General features: G+C 41.4%; 1 protein-coding gene across 1 annotated transcript; it reads right to left on the bottom strand.

Annotated features, from left to right (window-relative positions):
• Positions 1 to 798: 798 nt before the first annotated feature.
• Positions 799 to 12096, bottom strand: LOC112453502 (the record flags this gene model as incomplete). Its single annotated transcript, XM_025014291.1, has 2 exons — positions 11836 to 12096; positions 799 to 1022 (listed from the first exon to the last, which is right to left on the bottom strand). Coding segments are annotated over exons 1-2 (315 nt in total), but the record flags the coding sequence as incomplete, so codon positions are not given.
• Between the last annotated feature and the right edge of the window lie 11228 nt (positions 12097 to 23324).

The following is a 23324-nucleotide window of genomic DNA, read 5'->3' on the forward strand; positions in this document are numbered from 1 at the left end:
ACGACTGTCACGGCCGCGCATTAATAATTTCGTTTATTTTACATAAGAATATGCTTTATGCGATCACGTGAATATTATCACGACCTCGCCTTGACCCGATTCCTCCATCTCGAAACGATCTCGCGCCGAGCAGCTGCTGACTCGTTCGTTTGCTCGTGTATTCAAATTGACTTTTTGCGCTTTATTAAGCGAATTATATCGCTAAAATTTAGCTCCACGCCCAGAGATATTTATTCGCGCATTAACACAGGCGGGAAGGGTTACACGCGCAAATTGCAGTATCGGCGCGTTTTGCACCCTTATTCGAATAATCAGCAATGTAGCCTCCGATAATCATAATATAATAAAAATGTAAATTAAATCTCTCCATGTAATATAATGTGGCAGCGGAGTTTCAAAACGGGATAATCTCTGCGTTCAGTCTCCGATATCGCGGACACACAGAAGAGAAAATGTTACTTTCATCGCTGAATAGGCACATATAGAGGCTAGTTTCGTATGAAGAATCCTATGATATTGAAATCTCGATTCACCGAAACTATAGCAAACTCAATTTCTTTTGAATTTCATCTCTTTTCCCTTCATTAATTTTTTTCTGAATTTATTCGTCTTATACGTGTTCGTTATCCTCTCGATCGAAATCATTAAGGAAACGTGAGATGTCTTATCGAAGCAGCCCCCGCAATAATTCGCCACGAAGGCCGCAGAGCCGAGCACTCTCTGCTCTCGATAATATCGTTCGGCACATACACACAAACACACATACACATCGTGTAGAATTTCATGGCTGCGACTTACCTTGTAACTGCCGACCGCGTGCGCGCCATCGTAGATGTAGAGATGGTCGTTGCAGTCTAACTGCAGCTGATCGAATCGGAGCATAAACCGCTGGAGGATGCTGTGAGTCTGGAAAGTAATGGTGCAATCGAGGTCCCTCTCATTTTGCGAGGTAAGAACGGCGCCGTCTATCTTCCTGTAGAGATCCCGCAGGAAGTACTTCTTGCAGACGTCGCTCATCTGGTCTGTAAGGAAACAGACGAAAGGGAGTTAATCGATCTGACTTGCTCGCGACTGAGAAGGGTTCGGATACATCTGCATAAATATCCTCTGACGATCAACACCCTCCACGATATTGATTTAAATCATGCAAACGTCAAAATATAATTGTAAAAAATTCAATATCGCTTAAATTGACAATATACCGGATTTTTTAGAGGCTGCATGTGTGTGTATAATGATTTTTAGGAAAGCTTGTATCACAAATTAAGAGAAATTTTTCTGTAGAAATAGCATCTTGTACTTATTATGATCTGTGTCGCAAACCTGCATTCGAAAGAAAAGAATACCAGCATTGAATTTGCACAACTCAATATTTCCAAAAATTATGAACAAAATGAAAGTCAGCATTTCGGCCGGCTACAATATTTCGCGTTATACGTCTCGACGGAATGAAACAAACATGCAATCGCACTTTTGCTCCATTACGCGCACGCTTTAAAAACCGCGCTTACACAAAGATGAAAATCACATTTTTTTTTTAGGTCAGTCGCGGAAAATTCCACTTTTGCACGCTGATGACACGACGCGACGCGACGCCTCGTATACAAATAGCTCACAATGCTAGCGCGCGATTGCAGCCGGACAGATTTGCGGATTTGCATTTAAAACGAATGATAACGAATGCACGACAGTTGGCAGTCAACGCAGTCGCGAAATAAGTTACAGACGCACTTTGTCCCAGACTAGGACGATATTGCGATCGCCGTAGTTCCTCGACATTACACGCCGTAACATATTTCGGGACAGGCAACAGAGGTTGCGCAGGTTGCAGTTGTGGAACTTTGCGCGCTCGCGTCTTCGTCTCGCAAGTCTTCCCCTTTCCCTCTTTGTTTTCAACCCATTACCATCCCTTTGCCAGCTGGGCTCTGCAACATCGAAATTACTTACTCCTAAGACCCGCGGTTCTCCGTGACGCATGCGTTTGCTCGCACCGCATGCTGAACTGCAGCGTGCAAAACGGTCCTTGCGTCACCAGCAGCCCCGCCGTGTTTTCGGGAGAGTGCGAGTGTGCGGCGAGTAAATAGCCGCGGGTAAATCCAGCGCCGAGCATTGCGCCGCGCGCGATCAATTACGTAGTAATAATTTACCGGTCGTCCCATCGGCAAGATGCAAGTACGAGATAGACGAAAAGCGTTAAGCGATGAATTCTGTCGAGCGCCGTTAATACGAGCGCGAGTGCGATTATTAATGCGATACATGTATTCGCAAAATTGTGAAACGTGTATTATAGATTCTCTCAGAATATATATTAAGCTGCGCGAAAAAGTTTGTCTTGGGAGCAAGTGTTTTCGATTAAATAAATTTTAATGCGTCTCTCGAGATCTTCTCGTGCCAAATTGAACTTCAATCTCTTACGACACATCTGCGGCGGCGGTGGCACATGTTACATTACACATAACGCGGCATATTGTATAAATGCATTTGTTTCATCGACTTGCGTGTACTAACAATAAATTGTGTGTGTAATAACAACTTCGTCAAGCTGTTAACTTTTACTGCCATTGGTATATGAAATTTTACGAGTCTTCCTCACCGCCTCCGCGCCGCCGCCCGCTCGTCGAACACGTACGTTGCGTTGCACAACTGGGTGAGGCGGGTGAACAGGAAAAACGTGACTCGCCGTTAAGTAATGTATTATGGCACGCGCAGGTGGCATTCCGAATCGCCGATATAGAGGCTGCCGTCGATGCCACCGAGCCTATACCTTATACCCCCCGATCACACGTGAATCGAGAACCGATGCGCGATATACTTCTTCCGTATCGACAAACATCGTTATTTTTGTAACAGCACGATGAATTGAAGATGCGTCCGATAATTACAATATGTATACTCCACTCTGCTGAGTCGAGCGTTTCGAAGGGACACAAAAGCGCCATTACTTTAATATTGGAGTAAGCTGGAGCTCTCTCTGTCATCTAGATATTCAGGACAAGTATATAAAAGCGGCACGGCGAAATTTTAGCGTTTGAAACTTCGAATATGTACAAAAGGCCTTTGTGCAGTCGGGCAAAACTGAGGTCTTAAAGAGACTAAATTCAGTACTACTACCCGGAGGGAGGGAGGGGGGATTTTAGAGATCAGAAAAACAAGTACCGGAGACACAAATCTTCGTCGAGTTCAGGATCAGTTCTGATGGCGAACATAAATTTCGTAGGAACAATGAGAATATTCGAGAGAGAACCATTTTCTCAGAGACGACCATGATTTAGCGAATTTAGCGAATAAGTAACTTTATTGTAGCAAGAAATTTCGGATCTCAAACTTCTCTTATACGAGATGATCCCATTATAGACAAAATGTCTAAATTCCTTCCTTAAGATTTTCAACAAGATTTCAATGTCTTCTAAAGACGAATATAAAATAGATTGAATTTTATTAAATTTATTAAAATCACAGTTTTTTTTTTTTAACAAATTAAACTTAGAGAGATTTTGTTCAGTAAAATTAATGAACTATTAGCGGTTTTTAAGCAAATTTAAAATCTTCCTTATCTTTTTAATATCTTCTTGAAGTTTTTAAATCCAAGATATACACGTGATATTTACACTTCAATCGTGTTTGTATTAGAACATTCTATTTCCGATGGATCCATGGATGGAAACGCTTAATATCAGGACGCTTGACCAACGGTCGGTCAGCTCAAAAGCGATTGCGTTCCTCAATAGGAAGCGCCTATTCAGATGGGCAACGATCAAGAACGCGTCCTGCCGTACTTAATCATTTACAGTTCCTCATCGAAGAATCGATTCACCGACTCGTGTAATCGTTTAAATGCACCGTTCTGACCGTAAATCGGACCGAGTCGAATTATTCGACCGATTGGCAGCCGATTGTGCACCGTCAAGATAATGAGTCGACTCGATCTCATTGTCAGTGCAGCCACGATTAACTTTAATCTACCGCGTTCGTTTATCGCGATGAGATAGAATTTCCTTAAATTTTCAGTTACATTTAGAGAAACTAGATTGTAATTTTAGAAGAATTGGTCTCATCTTCGCGCTTCGCGATATTTTATATAAGAAATTTTATACGCTGCAAATTCCCTTCCGAGTGTGTTATTTTAACTCTTATTACACATTTCTTACTTTTAAATCGCGTGATTTAACACGATTAAACGTATTAACTTTTAATTTATTAATACGATTAAACGTGCACATAGAAAAGTACTGCGCTGCAAATCCAAGTATGTTATTTTAACTGAAGCTCTTCTTTCACATTTCTTGCCATTTTAAATCATGTCATTTAACACAGATAAACGTATTAACTTTTAATTTAATACGTATTAATTTAACACGCAACAAAACATGTAAAACGAGCTTCAGTCAAATGTGTTATTTTTAGACGTTTATGCGTGTAAAAATAACACACTTGGATTTACAATGTACGCACCGATAGCGATGTAACATCGCCGAAGGATTAATTTGTTAATTGCTTTACAGTAATGTCGAATCTCTTGGAAGCGAGATTTCCTTGGTGAGACCTCTGTTCATCTTATTTTTTAGGTGAATATTTATTGAATGTTATGCATTGAATGTGTCGCATTTAAGTGTCAGAATCCGTGAAATTATATTATTTTTTTATACTACAATATTTTATTTATTCATCAAGCAACATAGAATATGCATTGCTTGATTGCCATTTTTTACAGTTTTATTACTGCTTTAGCTTGATTACACCTATATATTGCAAGGAAAGTAATTTGTCGATGTAATTAATTAACTGTAGTTATCCGATGTTATATTCCAATTTAGAAACAATCAGTTTTGATTACTTCCAGTGAGTAATTCAATAAAATTACTCTCGATGTTTCGCGAATTATTCCGAGGTCGCAATTTCCGCTTCCTCCGCCTTATATTATGATTCCATTTGAGATGAATATTTGTACAGAAATCCCTTTTAAATAAACGCTCACATAAAATTCCAAATTGTTTTTTATGCTGGTCCGCTGAAATAAAATTTTTAGATGTAAATAATTTTTCATTTTTATTAAAATTAATTATTTAGAATTCACGCCCTCCGAATTCCAAAAACACATGGACAGAGAGTTCACGTGTATTCTTTAACATATATCCCAAACATGTTAGATGTATTATAGCTGATGTATTATAACTGTAATTTTAACAATTTGTAAAGGCGGAACAATTTGCGCAAGGCATTCCGCGCTCAGAAAACCGTGAGGAGATATTTGTTCGACTCGGTTGAGCTTCACCGCGATCGAGATTTCTTCGGTGCCGCCGATTCGTTCCGGCTGGACGAGCCGCAGGAACGAAGGGACGAAAATAAAAAGCTCGTAACGAAGCCGCTACGCGAGGGGGTGAGTGAAGACGCGGCATCGTCGTCGTTCCATACAAGAAACTCGATTGAAAAGTTTCCGCTCGTCTCGCGACGAAAGATAGTTTTCCGCACTGCGCGTCCTCGCTCCTCGCAGCTGCCGATGGACCGTTCGCATCCGAAGCAAGAAGAACATTTTCGGGGCGAGTCTCTCTCACGAAGATTCCCCGTGAAGATAAAAACGCCGCTTTTTCCGCCGGCGGTCACGACTCCGGTGTAAATAAGATATGGCGAAGCGACGATCAGCGTCGTCGGAATGCCACATGCGCGCTGCATCTCGCAATTGTCAAACGGTCTGACTTCCTTCCGCTAGAGTTTCACTTGCCTGCGGATGCCTGCCATCCGAATAGATGAACTACTACCGTCGCGTCCGCACCGCAAATCACATGGAATGATTCAGATTTAGGACGTGTGTAAATAAATGATTGAGACAAAGGTAGGAACAGATTAATAATAAGACGAAATTTATCTCTCTGACGATTTAAGGAAACTTTTGACGCAGATCGTTTGTTGAAACGCTCAAGAATCAGCCTGCATAATAAATATAATTACTCTCCCGTTCTTCCTGAGAAAAGGAATAAGAAGTGCACACGCAGAAATTCAATTTCGACTTGAAATTGACAAAGAAAGGAAGATTGTCTATGTGCACCCTTGAAACTTAATTCGTTGAGATGAATTTAATCTCCCGATGTTAAATATCTTCGCAATTAAATCTCCTTTCAAATATTTGCTGAGAAAAGGTCGACTCAAAAAGTCGAAGAATCCGTCATTGAAAAGACATTGACGTAAGATGAGATTAAATTGCAGCGGATATACATTTATATCAAACTGAAAAACTGTTCTAAAGATAATTAATAACGCGCAAAAAGTTAAGCGGCAAGTAGCAGAAATTTTTCAGAGAATAGAACAAAACTAACAATCAACTTTCCTCGATATTAAACGATACTGCAATTTTTACTCACTTTGCAGTTAAAGTTACCCCCCGCAATCTAACTTTGTCCCGCGGTGGTGGTTTGATGTACCTACAGTAAAAACTTTAATACAGAGTGCTCCCGTTTCTAATAATTTTACTTATAATTCGTTATTGGATTTATGCGTCGCTTAAACTCATAAAATTTGTCGTACACGTGAAATTAATATCGCGCAGCTACTTTATAAGCGTTAATTCGCGTAAACTTCAGCGTAATTTTTTTTTTTTTACATCGCTATAATATTTCCCGATAAACGCCGATAAACGCTCATCATACGATCGAGGAAGCGGTTATTTGGGAATGCGCCCGTTCGCGTTGCAAATATCGATCCGTTGTTCGATGGATCGCGCCGTGTAATGTCACCACGAAGTTTCGAATTTTGCGTGAAGTCGCGTACGAAACGAGCCAGACCACGGGCGAGGGGGCGAGCGGGCTTACGCGAGCAACCGCGGGAAGCGAAACGGGAAGGTGTAGGAAAGAGAGAGAAAGCAAGCGAAAGAGAATGCGAGGGAGGAAGAGAAGAAGACAGAGAGTGCGAGAGAAAGAGAGAAAGTGAGTGAAAGGATGAGGGACATAGGGAGGGAGAAAGAGAGAGAGAGAGAGACGAACGACGTCGAGAGGGAAGGAGACCCTTTGGTCACGATGGTGCGCGTCGGCCCTACGACCCTCTGGCAGCCCACCCCTTCTCGTATGCCACCATCCAACGCGACCCTCCCTCTTGTACCCGGTGCGCGCCCTCCGCCTCCCCCCTCGCCCTGGTTTCCTTTCTCTCTCGCTCCCTCTCTCTTTCCGTCTTTCTCTCTCGCTCTCTCTCTCTCTCTCCCTCCTGGCACGATGTAAGCCCGTTCCGTCGATCAATATTACTCTCTTCGAGCGCACCACGGCTCGTCTGAGCGCCAACCGAGCGCTATCATATTAAGTTCCGAGCACTTTGCTCCGAGCACTTGGAAGGAGCTTCGGCACATCGCGAAAGTTTTCTCGCGCGAATACGCCGAGAGCGCGCGCGATATTATCTGTATCTCTCCCTCGTGACGGAGGGTCGCATCGCCATTTTTACGGTCGTGCCGGGCCACCATATATTTTCTTCCTCGAACGATGCGAATGCAAATTTTTACTTATGCCCGATAAATTCCACGTCATCGGATGCTGCGTCTCTCTCGTCGTTTGAAATTGTCATAACCTTGCCTCTCGTGACATATACCCCTCGATGAAAATTAACGCGAGCTTTCAGCTTGAACGGGGACGCTGTCAATTTACGCGAAATCTGGGAAAAATGTTTTATATAGACGTGAACCTTAATTTTTCTAACTATATTTTGGAAAGCGCGAGAAGTAAGAAAATTATCTCTGAATGACTTTTGATTGACGCGAATCAAGAGATCTAACACTTAAATTTACGTGTTATCAACACGTATTGTCTTTGGATTTTTATTGTTTCGTCGAAACGGTAGTTTACAGCCTGCATGTGTGTGTGTGTGTGTCGCGACGCAAAGTTACTCCCTCTTTCTAGTCGAATAAATTTAAACCCATCTTACAGCAAGTGTTTTCTCTTCAATTTTCGTTCGCGTTGGCGCGAAAAAAGAAGCATCGTGTTCCGCGACTGTTTTGTCACGAGAGCGCGCACACACACACACACACACACACACAATTTGCGAGTTTTTCTCGCAATCTTCCGCCGGAAGAGGAAACCCGAGAACAATACTATCAACGCACATATAACTCGAACGCTCTTAAAAGTTTACCTGGGGGTGGCCGTGACCGGTACGTTCAAACCCCTGTCGCACCTTTCTCGCAGGGATGACTGATCCGCACAGTCATTTGGGCTTAGCAAACCCACGGACCCGAGCTCGACACAGCGGACATCCACATACATTTACACATCACACACACGCATATACACACGTTTCTGTGTGAAGCGAGATAAAACATATAATTGAAAATTAATTTAAAAAATAAGAGTGAAAAATAGATATTATAGTTTAATAGAGATAGCAAAAGCTATAAAACTTATTTTTTACTTATAGCTTTTAATTTAAAAAAATTAAGGGATACAAGTAAACCTCTTTAAACTGTCAACATGATTCATCATACTGTCGAAGAAAATTCAGTAGTGATACGACTGAAATGTAAATGAATAGATGATTCAATAATTTCTGTATTCAATAATGACATAGTTTATTCTTTTTAATATTTTAAGAATATATGTTTTAATGTACTGCAATTTGACTCTGTGCCAAGAATTAAATATCGTCTTTATTAACGTTATTAACAATATTAACGTTATTATAATGAAAAGAATAGTGTATATAGTATTGTCTATACGAAATCGCTAAATTAAAGTCTGTGGAAAGATAGAATGTCTTTTCAAGTGCTGCAGTTTTATGAAATGAGATATATGGCATTTATCCGCGATTCGTCCACGTCAAAATAATTAGGGGTATTCCAGCGTGTTTCTCAAATATTTCAGCGTTTATGATACGTCCGTAAATTCGTGCACACATCACGATTGCCGTCCACGTTGGTCCGATCAAACGTTTTATCGACTATGAAATGCTGAAATCTCGGTCGTGACGCAATACTAAATTCACGTCTAATGAAATCGCGGGAGCGAGAGCGAGGGGGATATGTGTCGATCGTAAAAATTCTTCGTTGCGAGCCCCGAAATTACATATATGTTGGACCCACTAAAAAACGACACTCGTGTTTTGAATACGCGAACTCACGGGGTCGCGACCTGGCCGTAAAAATTCGCGACACGGGCGACCCGCCGTCGTAGAAATGGCACTTAATCCGCGTCGCCGCGCCCGGAGTATCGACGTTTTCGGAAAGAGCTCTCGACCCCAGACTTTTCGTGAAGTACAAACTTATGAACAGGAAATAGCGACGTTTAATTCAAACCGCATTTCCCACGAATCCCGAATTCGAATAATAAAACTTAAAGTCGTACTTATTGCCACGGCGCCTATCGTGTTTCTTATATCAAAGAAAACTTCCTTTTTTTTATGAGCCATGTATTTAAAAAACTTATCATAAACTTATTACTAATATAAAATTGCTTGATTTAGAAACCATAATATCTAGCTTTAATGCGATTCAATACATAATAGATTAATATGTCATTATTTTATTGAATGCGTTTCATTAAGTACTCTATGGTCGCATACATATGTTAATCAATTAATATAATAGTTTATTAATATCCTCGTTCATTAATATAATACATAATAGTTCGTTAATGTTCTATATTAAATTCAGTCATTAAATTAACAATGACAAAAGGAAAAGGTCGATTGATTCATATACGAACCTACATACGAACTATCATTTTACGGCACGCGTATTGCATCATTTTAGATCCTCTATTATTCGTTAATTAATACGATTAATGCTAAAAATAGGATTATTTGTCAAATCCTTCGAAATTTATTTGGATCTAACGTGAAATCTTAAATATAATAACTTTATGTACTTTTAGCTATACATACTGTTCAAAAACTGACACGAAGAGAATTATCCACGCGGACAAACGCGGTGGACGTTCGTGCTGGCTGGTGTACGTGGTCGCGAAATCGATTCTCGCCACGGTATCGTAAACCTTACCAATCCCAAGTAAGAACCGGAGGCGCACCTCGCACAAGTAACGCTAGACACATGTGTCCCTGATGCATTAAGACAACTTTTCCTACTTCGCAGCGTATATGGGCGCAACCCATTTTCCGCCGCGCACGAAGTCGCGGATGCAGTTTCAGGACGCGAAGACGCAGCCGCCGGGAGAATGTTACGGACATAAGCCGTAAAGAGTGAATTTTACAAGAGGGGAACAAAAGGAGCGGAAAAAAGTAGAAGATATTTCATACGGTCGATTCACCGTTTCCGAAAGGGATTCCGCGAGAAATCCTTTCTCCCTTCGCCCTCCTTGACGGACGGAAATAATACTCCGGTTGTACCCGTCTACCCGATTACGAAGGAGAAACAACTTTGTAAAAAATTGACTTAACAAAACTTTCCCATTCGAATAATTCATTCGCAAGCTACTTGCTCAATGAGAGAAACGACCGTAATATTTCATTCGTTTCCAAAGAAGCTAAAGAGTTTCCCCTCAATAGAGGAATGCAACTCGGTTTTATTATAGCTCGCGCGAGCTAAATCCAATATTCCTCTTAGTGCTCTACATATGGATCAACGTAATGGAATTCGAGCAAGACATGATTTGCGCGGCGCGCCGATAACGTCGGGAAATCTGATACTACGTGTCGTACGACTTTGCCCATAAACCGGTATTTTTAGCATACGTTGGTGCCGAAAAGCGAGCGAACGGACACGGCGGGAATATCTCTTGAACCTTGTCTCTTCTTCTTTTCCCTCGCGAAACCGCGCGCGCCGCGCCGATAATCCGTGACGCGAATTCTCGTTCGATTTCATGGCACGAGACGATTTTATTGTGCGACGCGCGTTGTCCGCGCGCGCTTATCGAGAGCAATGATAAATTTTCAGATATCATCTCGAATTCTTGCCTCTCGATATCGGGAGGTGAACGACATCGATGGATGGGGGATGTACTAGCGATGTGTGTGTCTCGCAGGGATATATTCCGCTTTTGTGTCGTGGCCATTTTAAAGGAGCTGATGAAATACGCTCCTTTAAAATCGGAGCGGCTTATGGCCTATAATATTCTCAGATCGGCTTAAATTCTGAAGATATATAGCATCTATAGCTTTAATCTTATTGTTAGATAAAAATAGAAAGTTTTGATCGAAAAGTAATTCGTCGTGTAATCGCATTTTGAGATAACATCGATAAGTGTGACTGGAGTTAAATTAAAGTATCAAGCCAATTGCAATCTTAACTCAAACATTTTTAAATATCACTTGCGGATAAGTTACATGTACACACAACCGATACACTGCCGATAAGTTGTGTACATCCCGATGTTCCACAGTTTACATTTTTATAATTCACTGCCGATTGCAGCGTCATATTCGTACAATGATAACTTTATCTTTTTCTGCTCTAATGTTTTCTAACATTTACCTTATCATTTAATACGACATGGCGACCGTAATTGCATCATTTTATTGTAAGTGCTATTATTCAATTTACATTTAACTAAACGTAAAGTATAGTTGGCTAAACCGATGCCATGCATGCACAATTGGTAAAGAAATTTTAAATGAATCGAAATTAGTTTGATAAAATCCACAATTATAACTTTAAAACGGTAATAAGCATCTTCACATATTTTAAGAACATTAGCACAGTTTTGAAACATTTGTACACGATGCACGAGAGTCAGACATTTACAAAGATTAAAGGAGACATGCTTTATCTAAAATCTCATACAAATGTGGAAGCATTTGAGCCTTTCGCGCTTCAGCACCCCATCCCTGGTTCAACATTACGATCCTCCCTCACGTTACATCGATAAGAGGGCACGAGGTGTACGACGTGTGTGTGTGTGTGTGCGTACTCACAGTTGTCATTCTTGCCATCGACGCGGCCGGCACGCTGGCACAGCACGAGCGCCAGGAGCAGGAGGGCTCGAGTGCCCCCCGCTAGGCACATCCCTGCGGCGGCCTTATCGTTATCGGCACGCGCACATCCTCCACATCCACCCCCGCGCGAAAGGCACAGATAGGGTCGTCGTCTCTTTCCCGCTTCGCACGCACGCACGCACGCACGCACGCACGTACTACCGCGTGACCGACCACCACGACGATGCAACCGCACCCCGCGACGTGTCCCGCGCGACTGAGCGCCTCCGCTCGGTGCGATTTTACGCGCGAACCACCCCCCCACACACATCGTTCCCCGTCGTCGACGTAATCGTCGTAGTCGTCGTCGTCGACGTTGAAGCGAAAGAGAGAGAGAGAGAGCGAGAGGTCGCGCGTGCGCCCTGCGAATTTCGAGAAGGGTGTGGATATGGACGGGGGTTGAAAGGACGTACTATGCCGACACCCACGCTCATTGTTGAGGCGAGTTAATGAGGACGAGCGTAACCGGCTTTTCGACCGGATTACGCTACGTCGCGGCGCGGCGCGGCGTGGACGCGCGAAAACGTATCGCGGAACACGCCGCCCGGAAAATGCGGAGGGAAGTGGTGATGACGATTGCCTCGGGAACGAGAGAGAATCCCAAATGAGATCGTTCGACTCGATGTTGTTCGCCCTCAGGAATGTAATCAGATATCCACTTGCAAACTCGAGATAACTAAGCTCGCGCATCTTTTTTCCATAATTGTTTCATTAAACAAATAATTGATAATTGATCAAGGCAAAAAATGAAAATGTACTTATACATAATATATGTATTAAATATATTAATCTAAACCAAACTGTGACATCGATGAAGTTATTTAAAAATGTAGTTTTGTCGAAATATTTTATTAGTCGTGTTTTTTAAAAAGATCTGGAAGAAGATTAATTTCGATTCCATCGCTTGTATACTCACGAGTGTTTTGCGGAAGGTGTAGTAGCACGTATGCAGTTTTACGAATAAGAGTGTAGTTACGCATAAATTATAATCGCGTCCAAAGACGCGAATTTGCGAGTTCACGTAGGAAAACAGATGTCAACGAATAACTTTAAGTTGAACTTCGACGCGTGTTATTCCGGCGTTCTAAACATCGTCGCGCAACCATATAACCGAGCGCGCACAATGTGTGCCCCTCTGGCGGAGCCAGATGCTGCATACGGAAGTTACAACGCTGGTTACACGTTCCCGCGAAAGCTGCGAATCGCGGCGAACTTCCCCGGTAGCATTCAATTTCGAGGAAATTTAGAATTCGTCGCGGACACCGTCGACCCCCCGAGGCATCGCGTCGGCGCGGCGGGGCGGGCAGACGTGGTGCGGTCGGATGGCAGAAAAGTGAAGGAATTGCAAATCTTGACCGGGTGACTCGCGAGTCGCCAAACACGCGAAGTTTGCGCGGATCTGCAAGAAAGCGGAGGCGGATTGTCGTTGGTGCATACGAAGTTATACCTCGGCGCCCCGAACCGTGAAAAGCCGACCGAAAAGGGGAACCGTCAAAGTGCCAGGTGTGCTTTCGCAGCGTTTCTCGCTAACGGGAAAAATCTCGAGTATGCGTTATGAATATAAGAAAATTGAAATAGCTGATATTACACGGACAGCAGAAGTAAAACAGAACGCGCGGGACATGTGTAAGAGGAATCGATTACTGAAGAAGGAAGATATGTACTCGGATTTTATACATTTTTCGTGCGCACTTCGTTCTCCAGGCTCTGATACTTGAAAAGTTTTCTATGATGAAAATATTGTTTACAAAGAGATTCAATTTTCAGCGAACCTCTGCTCTGCAGTTCTAGAAATGTAAAATATGTTTTAGTTATTTTCATACTTGTTATTAAATTACGAGAAATATACTAGAATATGCAGTTATAAAGATTAATACTTTCTGAGAAAAAAGGTGATAAAATTTACCGTGTATATGGCAATTAATTAAGAAAGATCATATATAGAAGTAATTAAGGCGGCTTCCGCTGAAGTACGTTAACAAATTACAGTCGGTAAAAAAGTAACTTGGGCGTCTTTCGGTTAACCGTTAGGGACCGTTAGGGATTCAGGCGACGAGCGATTAAAACCCTTTCCTTTTGGGCGGAAAATTAGATTGCCGTCGGTGGACGGGGTAACGGGTGAGGTGACGAGATTAAGAAGTCGGCTGCGGAAAACTAAGGAGGTGCGAAAAGTCGCCGTGGTAAATCTCATTTTATAAGCGACGCGAACGAGTTATTGTCCAGCGATCGGTCGATTTTCTCCATTCGGAAAATGCTCTCGTCGGGAAAAAAACTCGGCGAAAAATATTCCGGCGACGATTGTTGCCATGAAGTTCGATCGTGTAATTTTCCTACGGAATTGGTGGGGTGAATTTTTCGCGTGAATTTTTCGAGTTCGCGATCAGATAGGAAACAACGAGAATCCCATTCGCGCGCGCGAATGGGATTTAATCTAATGTAAAAAGTGTGGAAGTTCACTGAGAATTCCATGATCGATTTGCTCGACGAGGTCGTACTTATATCTCCCGTGAAAAAGATCCCAGAATAATACGGAAATCGTTAGACGCGATGAAAATGTTAATATTTTATCGTCATTGACAACCGAGAAAGAAAGTGGTGCATATTTTATCATCGCTGACATATCCTTCGGGTAGACGACATAAAACTAGACACTTTGGTGCACTTTTTGGTACACCTTTTATTTTTATCTTGCAAAAAAATTGATTAAAAAATTAATGTTAAATATAATTTATTTACCTTTTAATTATTATTAACAGATTTACCCTATTGACACTTGAAGAATTTATTCGTGCAATTCTACTCATGTAAACTACATTCACGTCGAAATTTACAGCGTCTCACAAAGCTTTAAACGTGTATTTATTGTTTTAATACAAGTGTCAAAAATGAGACAATTGTTTGACAATCTGGGAGAATCGCTGTGTAAAGACGATGATTAATGAATGAATGGCATTATATCGTGACGTCGATGATTATACGATCACATAAATCGACGGATGACGGAGGCACAATCCAGTCAATAAAATCCCGCCAACTATTACAATGCCACAATTTCCAGCTTCGCGGGTCGTCATACCGCGACGTCATACAAGCGAGAAAAATCGATAACACACGACGTGTCCATCATATCGCGATGTCGTGAAGCGATGGCGTATCGTAGCTAGTCAAAGGGCTAAATCGATATCAGACTGTATTGGGAAACCCTCGAAAAGTAGTAAAATACAGTAGTAAAACATGGCACATTTAATCTTATATTTTATAAATATGAGGTTCGTTATTGGCAATATTTTCTTTATCCCAAAAAATAAAAGATTTAATTTTTAAATTACACTTAAAATTAACTGTTTTCGCCAACGATGTCAATTATTTTTTAAATAATTCAATAAGAACGTTCTTAACAATAATCATTGCTGTTTATCGACAATACAACACAGAATGTAAACTCTAAGAAGCATTATAATAATCGATATTACGCGACAATTCTATAAATTTTTATATTCCTCACAATCAGTCATCTCCAGCATTGCGCATCATTTTGCTTCTTTCGCTCTGCCTTTGTCTCGTATTGCTTTACATATCAGCGATTGTAAAAATCTACTCTTTTACATAATCCGCAAACGTTTTATTACGCTTTTGGAGCGCCACTTATTAACAGGTCTTTTCTCTTTTATCATATTTCTCAATCTAGTTTTCATCGCGCGACGGCTTTTCGCGTACGCCGAAAAAAAAACGCTTACAGCGTTACGTATTTTAATAGCAGCGCTTTAAATTAGTATCTCGGTATTAAAGCGAACTCTCCATCGCCTCGGGTGGTTTTGCACCGAGGCATTAAATCGGACGTTGCAACGCAAAATTTCGTTTTAGAGAATTAAACGGGAGAGATGTGCATTCGAAAGAATGCAGCCACGCTCCTGGCTGCGAGCTATCACGCTCTCGTACTCTGTTCAGATTACGTTTACCGATTAATTTATCTTAATTTCGATTAACTGGATACAAAAGCATGCAACAGCGGACACCGAGCGTTTTTCTCGTATGTCTCTTGGTAAGTAGATTTCGACGTAAATTACGGCTTGGCGACACGGTGAAAGCGGCGAGAGATCAGGATCGTGGTCAGAAAAATGTTCATCCTAAAATACTTTTTGATAGATTTATCTTGAGATTTTCCAAAAAATACCGCCTTAAAAGACAAAATAATGCTTGAAAGCCTCGATTTTATTTCAATGAGAAATAATTAAATATTCACATATGACTATTATCATTATTAACTCTAATAACTGGCTAAATAATTAAATTAATATTTGATTATTATTTCTACTACTATTATTATTACTATTATTATATCGTGATTATCTATAATTTCTTAAATAGTTGAATTAATTTTACATTTAATCGAAAAGTTTAGATTCGCTACAATTTGTAATTGCTACAATCTTAAGTAGCGCACGACGAAATCCACCTTCTCCGCGACCGGAACGGAAATTAATTAAAATGGAAATCGCGAGAAGAAAAGCCGCGGCGACATGGATAACATATGATCATACGACATGTATGATCTCGGGATCTCCGTCTCTTTTAACGATTGCACGGACGTGTTCCTAATGGCCATGCCATTTAAATAATTACACGTTCCGAAATAGTCGGACATTTCTTTCGCTTCTTCTCCTTCTTTTGTTCCTTCTCTGCTCTTTTTCAGATCTCTTAGGAACGGTCAAAGTCGTGTACTAAGGGTGAGAGAAATCGCGATATAAGCGCGAAAAATCGCCTCACTTGTCCAAACGTTCTCTCACAGTTGGGTAAAATGTAGGGAATTTTGTCGCTTTTATTTTTCAAGTTTAGAAAAAGATCAGGAGCAATATTGAAATCCTAAATAAGTAATTACCAGACAACAAAGATTAGAATCACTTTTCAAAATTCAGATATATGCATAACGTGATGTATTTCTTGCTCATATTACTGAATCATAAAAAATTCAAGAAATAGGTACTTAAACGTAGATAATTACACGAATTGAAATTATATGCTCGTGAAAGTTCTGAAGGCGCACATCAATTTCTTATTTAATACTATTGAACACGTGAGTTTCTCCGTTTACCGCCAAAATAGGCATTATTCAAATCGCGCAATTATAAACCGTCTGTACCTGGCTTCCGTTAAATCTGCGAACCTGAGTGCGCCAGCGGCGCGGCAGAAGCACGATAATTCCGCGCCATACCGCTAAGGTATTCCATATCTTTGAATAAATTTCGCGGATGTAATCCGCGTAAACGTAGACGATCGGTTTTAAGTGCTCCGGGGCGGGCTCGTAGCCCGCGGAAATCGTTATGCCGGTATTGTTAAAGCGATGCATTCACACGCAGATCGCGAAACAAATTTGCACCTCGACGACGAGATTTGTCTCGATGCAATCGTTATCGATGCAACTGCATCGCGTCGTAGAGGACCGCCAGACTGTCTTCCCAAGTCAATTACGCGTCTGTTGCATAGTTACGATGAGAATTCGCCCCGAGAGGCGGAATTTCGATCAAATTTCGAACAATAGAATTAATGATAGATAATAATATTCGACAGAAATGGAAATAATCGCTTAATTTTTTTGAGTGATTAATTTCACGAAACATCCTCCATACTCGGAACCCTCTCCTGGCTAAAAGTGGAACACTTTAATGATTTAATAATGAGCGGGCAACTTGCTAATGTTGCGTTCAAATAATTTATAGACAGCCGCGAAACTCGACCGTTTTACCGTGATGGAAATTTAGCAACATTATTCTAAAATTGCTTTTTGTAAGTTATTTTTGCATTGAAATCGAGTGCTTCAACACAAGGACAATTAGACTAAGTATCAACGACGTAAATATTTCACAAGAAATTTTCCTAATTTTATTTTGATACGTCGACGTCGTGACTGCGACAAAAGGCAAACCTTTGACACTTCATTTGTCAATTCCCGCGGAAAATAGCGCAAGGCACACACGTCGCGCGGCGTTTTTCTCGCCCTCTTCAACATGCACGGGGGTTACCGCAGAATTGGATCACGCGTCCGTTTTTTTTTTTACTTTTTATTTCTGTATCCGCGACGTGGCGGTTCGCGATGCTAGGCACGCGTCGCTGCTGAAAATCTCGTTTCGCGATCGATTAGAGTCGGCTGCGGAGAGACCCGCCGCGCCGGTAGCCCGGGGTCTTTTTGCCGCGCTGCTCCTAAAAATGTCGACGAAAATTAATCGTCCGTAAAGCCGGAGCAATAATCGTAAGCATCGTCGTTACTTTCCGAACTCGGCCATTATTGGCCTTCGTCGTCCCGATCTTGCCACGAGAACACAGAAAAGGCCGATGAAACCGTCGAGTGGTAACCTATGGTGTTAATCAAGCCACTAAAGTTTGCACCCCGCGAATGTATTGAAACAGTATTATACGAAATCGAGAATCGATCGAAACGGCAAAAGCTCGAGCATCGCAACGGGACGTCACGGAAAATATAATATAATTTCCTATGTTGACCGAGATGCAGATGCGTTATCCGATAAGTCTCTAAGGTCATCGATTACCTTAGAATTAACTTTCACTCAGGCTTCACGCGACCGCGATCGCTCTCCGACCCACTTTTAAGTTTAAATTGGTTTCTTCTAATTTTATTGCGCGCGAGGTATCGCGCATTTTTATAAGATGTAATATCTCTGCGTTAAAGCAAAATTTCATTAAAAAGTAAAATATAGAACTGTGTTTTCGACAGTATAAACTTACAAACTACTCACAAAGTAGTCAGAAATGTCTCCGCTGTCTGAAGGTCAATAACGCGTTTCAACATGAATAAAGTGGCCTCGCCACATCGGCAATTTTTCCGCCCGGGCGGAATTTCATTTAATTAAAAGGATTCCCCGCGCTCGCGTAATTCGGATAATACCAGCAAACATTCTGCCGATGGACGGCAGTAATCGAGGCTCGTCGTAATGCGAGCCTTAATCCCGGGATAATCTCACGGACGGACTATACGTTCTACCTTCGAGATAACTGTCGCGTAATTCTGGCGGTCCCCCGGTCCCGACGGAAAGATTAAAAACTTTCTCCTCGGCGAGCAGAAGAAACCCGCGTCGTTCGCGTTTTGCGGAATTCGCCGGATACGATTAACTGAGATAGGAAGCAAATCGTCGAAAACGCCCCCCGATCGAGAAAAGATATGATTCGTTGAGCGGCGAATTTGGTCGAGCGAGCGATGTAGTCGCAGATTATTATTGAAGGTAGCTAAGAAAAAGTCGTCAAGGTAGCTCTTTCGAAGGAAGAAAAATTATTCTGCTGCGTTTACCTCGTGTTCATTAAAACGGCGATACGGCAGATTTATGGAGTATTCAAACCGCACGCGATACGGTACTATTTGCATCTTCGAGCGAATTTTAATTTCAAGTTAACCACAGAGAGATAAATCTATGGTTAACTTCATGAGAATTTCGATTTTCCGGCAAAATAGATATGCTGAAACATGCTTGAAGCTATTTCTGAATTAGGAAACTTTTTAAATTGGATCAAAATCTTGGATATTTATATTTATATTAGATCAGAAAGTTAAATTATTTATATTACTTCTATAGAAATAGATTTTCAATGGCATAGATTTTTGACGAATAAAATTACAAGTATAAAATTTATTTTTAAAAATTATATTAAATCTATTGTTCAGACTATAATAATAATAACAATTACATTCGCTACAAATTTATATTACTTCTTATATTTTTAAAGGCTGTCTTTAATCATATCTCGCTGCATACCCACTTTAATCCTCGTTTCCATCGCATCGATCCGCCGAAGTCGCTATAGAAAAGAATTCGTTCTGGAATTTATTTAAAAGAAAAAAAGAAAAAAACGGTAACTGGGTCTCGCACGAACTCCGACATTTGACCGGCAAAAACATATGAAAATCTGGGACACGCTTTTTTATACGAAATATCGATTTGGCGAACGCGGGGTGCGGATCGGATGTAACTATTCGTGTTGCAATCTGGAGCGCTGACTCGGCTTCGAGAACGGAAGTCGTTCATTCCGTTTTTACCCCGTCGATACCGGGTAAGGAGGGGAGAAGGGTAAATGAGACCGGAACGAGAACATCTTTCGAACACGACGGCTGTTTAAATCTTCACGAACAAAGTGAATTAATTAACCTTTGTTCGAAATGTATTCTCGACCTTGGTATGCATAAAGTGGCCCTTCCCCTTTCCTCACCTTTTCCTCGGCGCAAAGTGCAACGAAAGAATGTCTCGGAATCAGAGCGCAAACAACAAATTAACCGGCTAACTCGAAGTTGTAACGAGTTTCAAGAACGTCGTCGCCATTTGTTCCGGACACCTTACGGTGACTGTGCTCGGCTCACAATCAGTTCAACCCTGCTTCTCTCTCTCTCTCTTCGCTGCCTTTCTTGCTTCAGAGTAATGTCGAGAATAATTAAACAACCTGCAGACAGGTGTAGGTGTTAGCTGGCGACCGGATATTCCACCTCACGAGAAAGAAAGATTTCTTCCCCGTAAATATAGCCCCGCGTAAATATAGTACATAATCCCTGAATAAACATTCCGAACGCGGCGAATGAGTAAAACCTTTTAACGTCGAAGTAAACTTATTTTTATACCGGAAAAAGATACTACCGTATTCAGCAGATACGAGCAAAGCATATAAGCATATACATATTATATATAGGTGTATATAAAGCTGTTAATTAATTATTGCTTCAGATTCTACGTTTCTGTATACGCGATGATATCAATCGGATAGAATGCAGGAGTTCAGAACTACAGTTCATATAAGATTTGTCGTAAATACCGCTTCGTATTCTCGATGCAAACATAATAAATTATGGGCCATGCTTGACTTGTGCCGCAAAACCCTCAATTAACACTCGGGTTTGGCATAACCGCGATCGTTAACAGCAATTTCATTCACGTAACGGCAATTTCGTAGTGAAATTTGTGCACATCGTATAGCGAGAATGGCCCTCCCTTATTTTCTTCGCGCGGTTCGAAGCCGCGAAATATAGCTTTGCCTATCAAACGAAACAGCAATAAATCTTGCAAAATCGACCGCATACCACGGTAATGCAAACACGATCGATCACGCGTACGACATGAAAAGTCGCGTAATGTCTCCCCCGACAGAGAGGCCTCTTTTTTTTTGTTTTATCGTCAAATCGACGGCTTTCGGAATACCTGAATTTTATATGGATCCTCCCCCGCGGTCTCTCACGGCCGAGTTCTCATTTCGCCAATGGCGCAGCGAAGTGCGGCAAAATTGGATTACCACCGAATTCGTGTGAATTCATATATATATGTGAATTCATTCTTGTGATATTTTTTTTAGATTAATAGGTCAGACATTTTTAATACAAATGGGATTAAATTTTATACACATGAATTATCTAAACCTTTTAAATTTGGAAGTATGTATATTCACATTTATTTTCCTTTCATTTCCAATTTTATCTTCTCTCCAAGAAAAAAATTCATGGTTCTATACTTTGCCCACGATCCTGCAATCCGTCGCTACGCCTCTGTCCTTCATCGAATTTGCTTGCGCTTCGGCGAGAAAATATTCGACAATGATATATCGCGTTAAAGCAGACTACGAGGGGGGGGGAGCGACAAAGGCGAGAGGGGCGCGGGACAGGAGGATGGGGACCCGACGAAATTCGTATTAGTACTTGTCAAAGGCAAGCAGCGAGGTAGAAACGCGCGAGAGATCGGGAAGCATTTCCCCGGTTATGTCGAGCGGACGATTCGCATTTTCTTTCGCGTTTTTCTTCGCGACTTCTCGAGAGTTTTTCCCCATCCTTCCGCACCTCCCTCGCTTCCTTCTCCCGCTGCTTGCACTTCGCGGTCCACCTGTGCATAAAGAGATGAAAGACGTGTATATATAAGCTAAGAGAAATGTTTCTGCGCAGATGCACCGACCGCTTTTTCCGCGTAACTGCCGTTACACGGTCGTTCTCGTCGTCGCTCCTCAACTTGGAGTCGCGAAAGACGCCTTTTTGCGTCTCTCAAGTTCCTCCGTGTAGCGCGTGTACGTATACGTTATCTTGATGTCACAAGATGAGCGATGGTAAACGGAGGAAATGAGGAAGTTGACCGCGTCGCAGGTGTTTTTCTTTCGGTCAATACTGAATGCGGTTGCATATTTAAAAATAAGTGTATGTATGCCGACACATACACTTTTCTTTTGATTTACAACAATAACCCATTTATCGAGATTAATTCGAGATGCAAAAAGAAATGGGGTGTACTTGGAATCTATATTAATTTTATAGTTAGATATTTCATGAAATAAAAATTGAGCCAGTTAATACGGACGTTTCTATTTGAGAAACCGTTTTATATCGCATTCATAACCTGTTATTTTTATCATTTTCCGCTACTCATAACCGCGATTCTTCTCTATAATTTATGCAACTGATAGATCGTCTTACACGTTAGTTTCCACTCGCGCGCCAATTCCGCGATGTTTTATCGTTGCAATGGTCAATGCACTTTTCAGCATGACGCGCGAGATTTCCGATGCGCCCAGAGGCTGCCGCATTTTTAAGGAATGCGGAACTTTATTGGCGCGAAAGGATTGATTTAGGAATTAATGGCAGGTGACTGGCAGGATGGAAAGTGAAGTGTCGCGGGTACAGAAGGTGGAGGAGAACCTTCGGCTCCTCCGATACTCCATCAGGTTCCTATTCCGGTATCTTACGACGGAATCCAATTACCCATTTATTTTCGGGGACATCATCCGAGAAGGGAAGGGGCCACACGCGAGAGAACCTATCCTCTTAGAAGAGCGCGCTGCGACGAAACTTGTAGGATATTCTGTCGTGATCCCGTCCGGACAGTTAGAAGAAATAAACCGTAGTTTTCTGTTTCTTCGCGAAGAGCACTCGATCTAATTACTTTCGCCGCATTAAATCTCTCCACACGATCCACGGGTAGTAATGTAGAACACCGTCATTGTGTTGTGCTGCAATTATGTGGCGAACGTATTTCAACCGTGTCGCACACACAATATTTTTGTGTACGTCGCCGTGAATATCGCCCGTAGAACAATAGTCGTTGAATTGAATGGGGTCGAGTTTTTATCAGCTTTATTATTTCTGTTACATTCATTCGTACTCGTGTCACTTACTAATCTGTTTGATCAGGTTCATTGAGCTTTTGAAAACATCTTTTAACTGCAGGAATATATAAATTTTCCGCTAGCGTGGAAGTGCTGCTTTAAGGATGTATGTGTGACATCTCAAAGCATTACCAAAAATCTAATTTTCATAGATTGTTCTATTATTACGTCTAAGTATCTGTGTAAAATTTCAGCACAATTCTTTTACTGGTTTAAAAGTTATTGTAATTAAGGATGTATTGGAGGTATTTCAAATATATTCAGAAAGTGCTGTAAATTGTTTCTAAATTAAATTA

This window comes from Temnothorax curvispinosus, unplaced genomic scaffold, assembly GCF_003070985.1.
Source record: "Temnothorax curvispinosus isolate PA1 unplaced genomic scaffold, ASM307098v1 QBEX01004417.1, whole genome shotgun sequence".
Classification (NCBI taxonomy): domain Eukaryota; kingdom Metazoa; phylum Arthropoda; class Insecta; order Hymenoptera; family Formicidae; genus Temnothorax; species Temnothorax curvispinosus.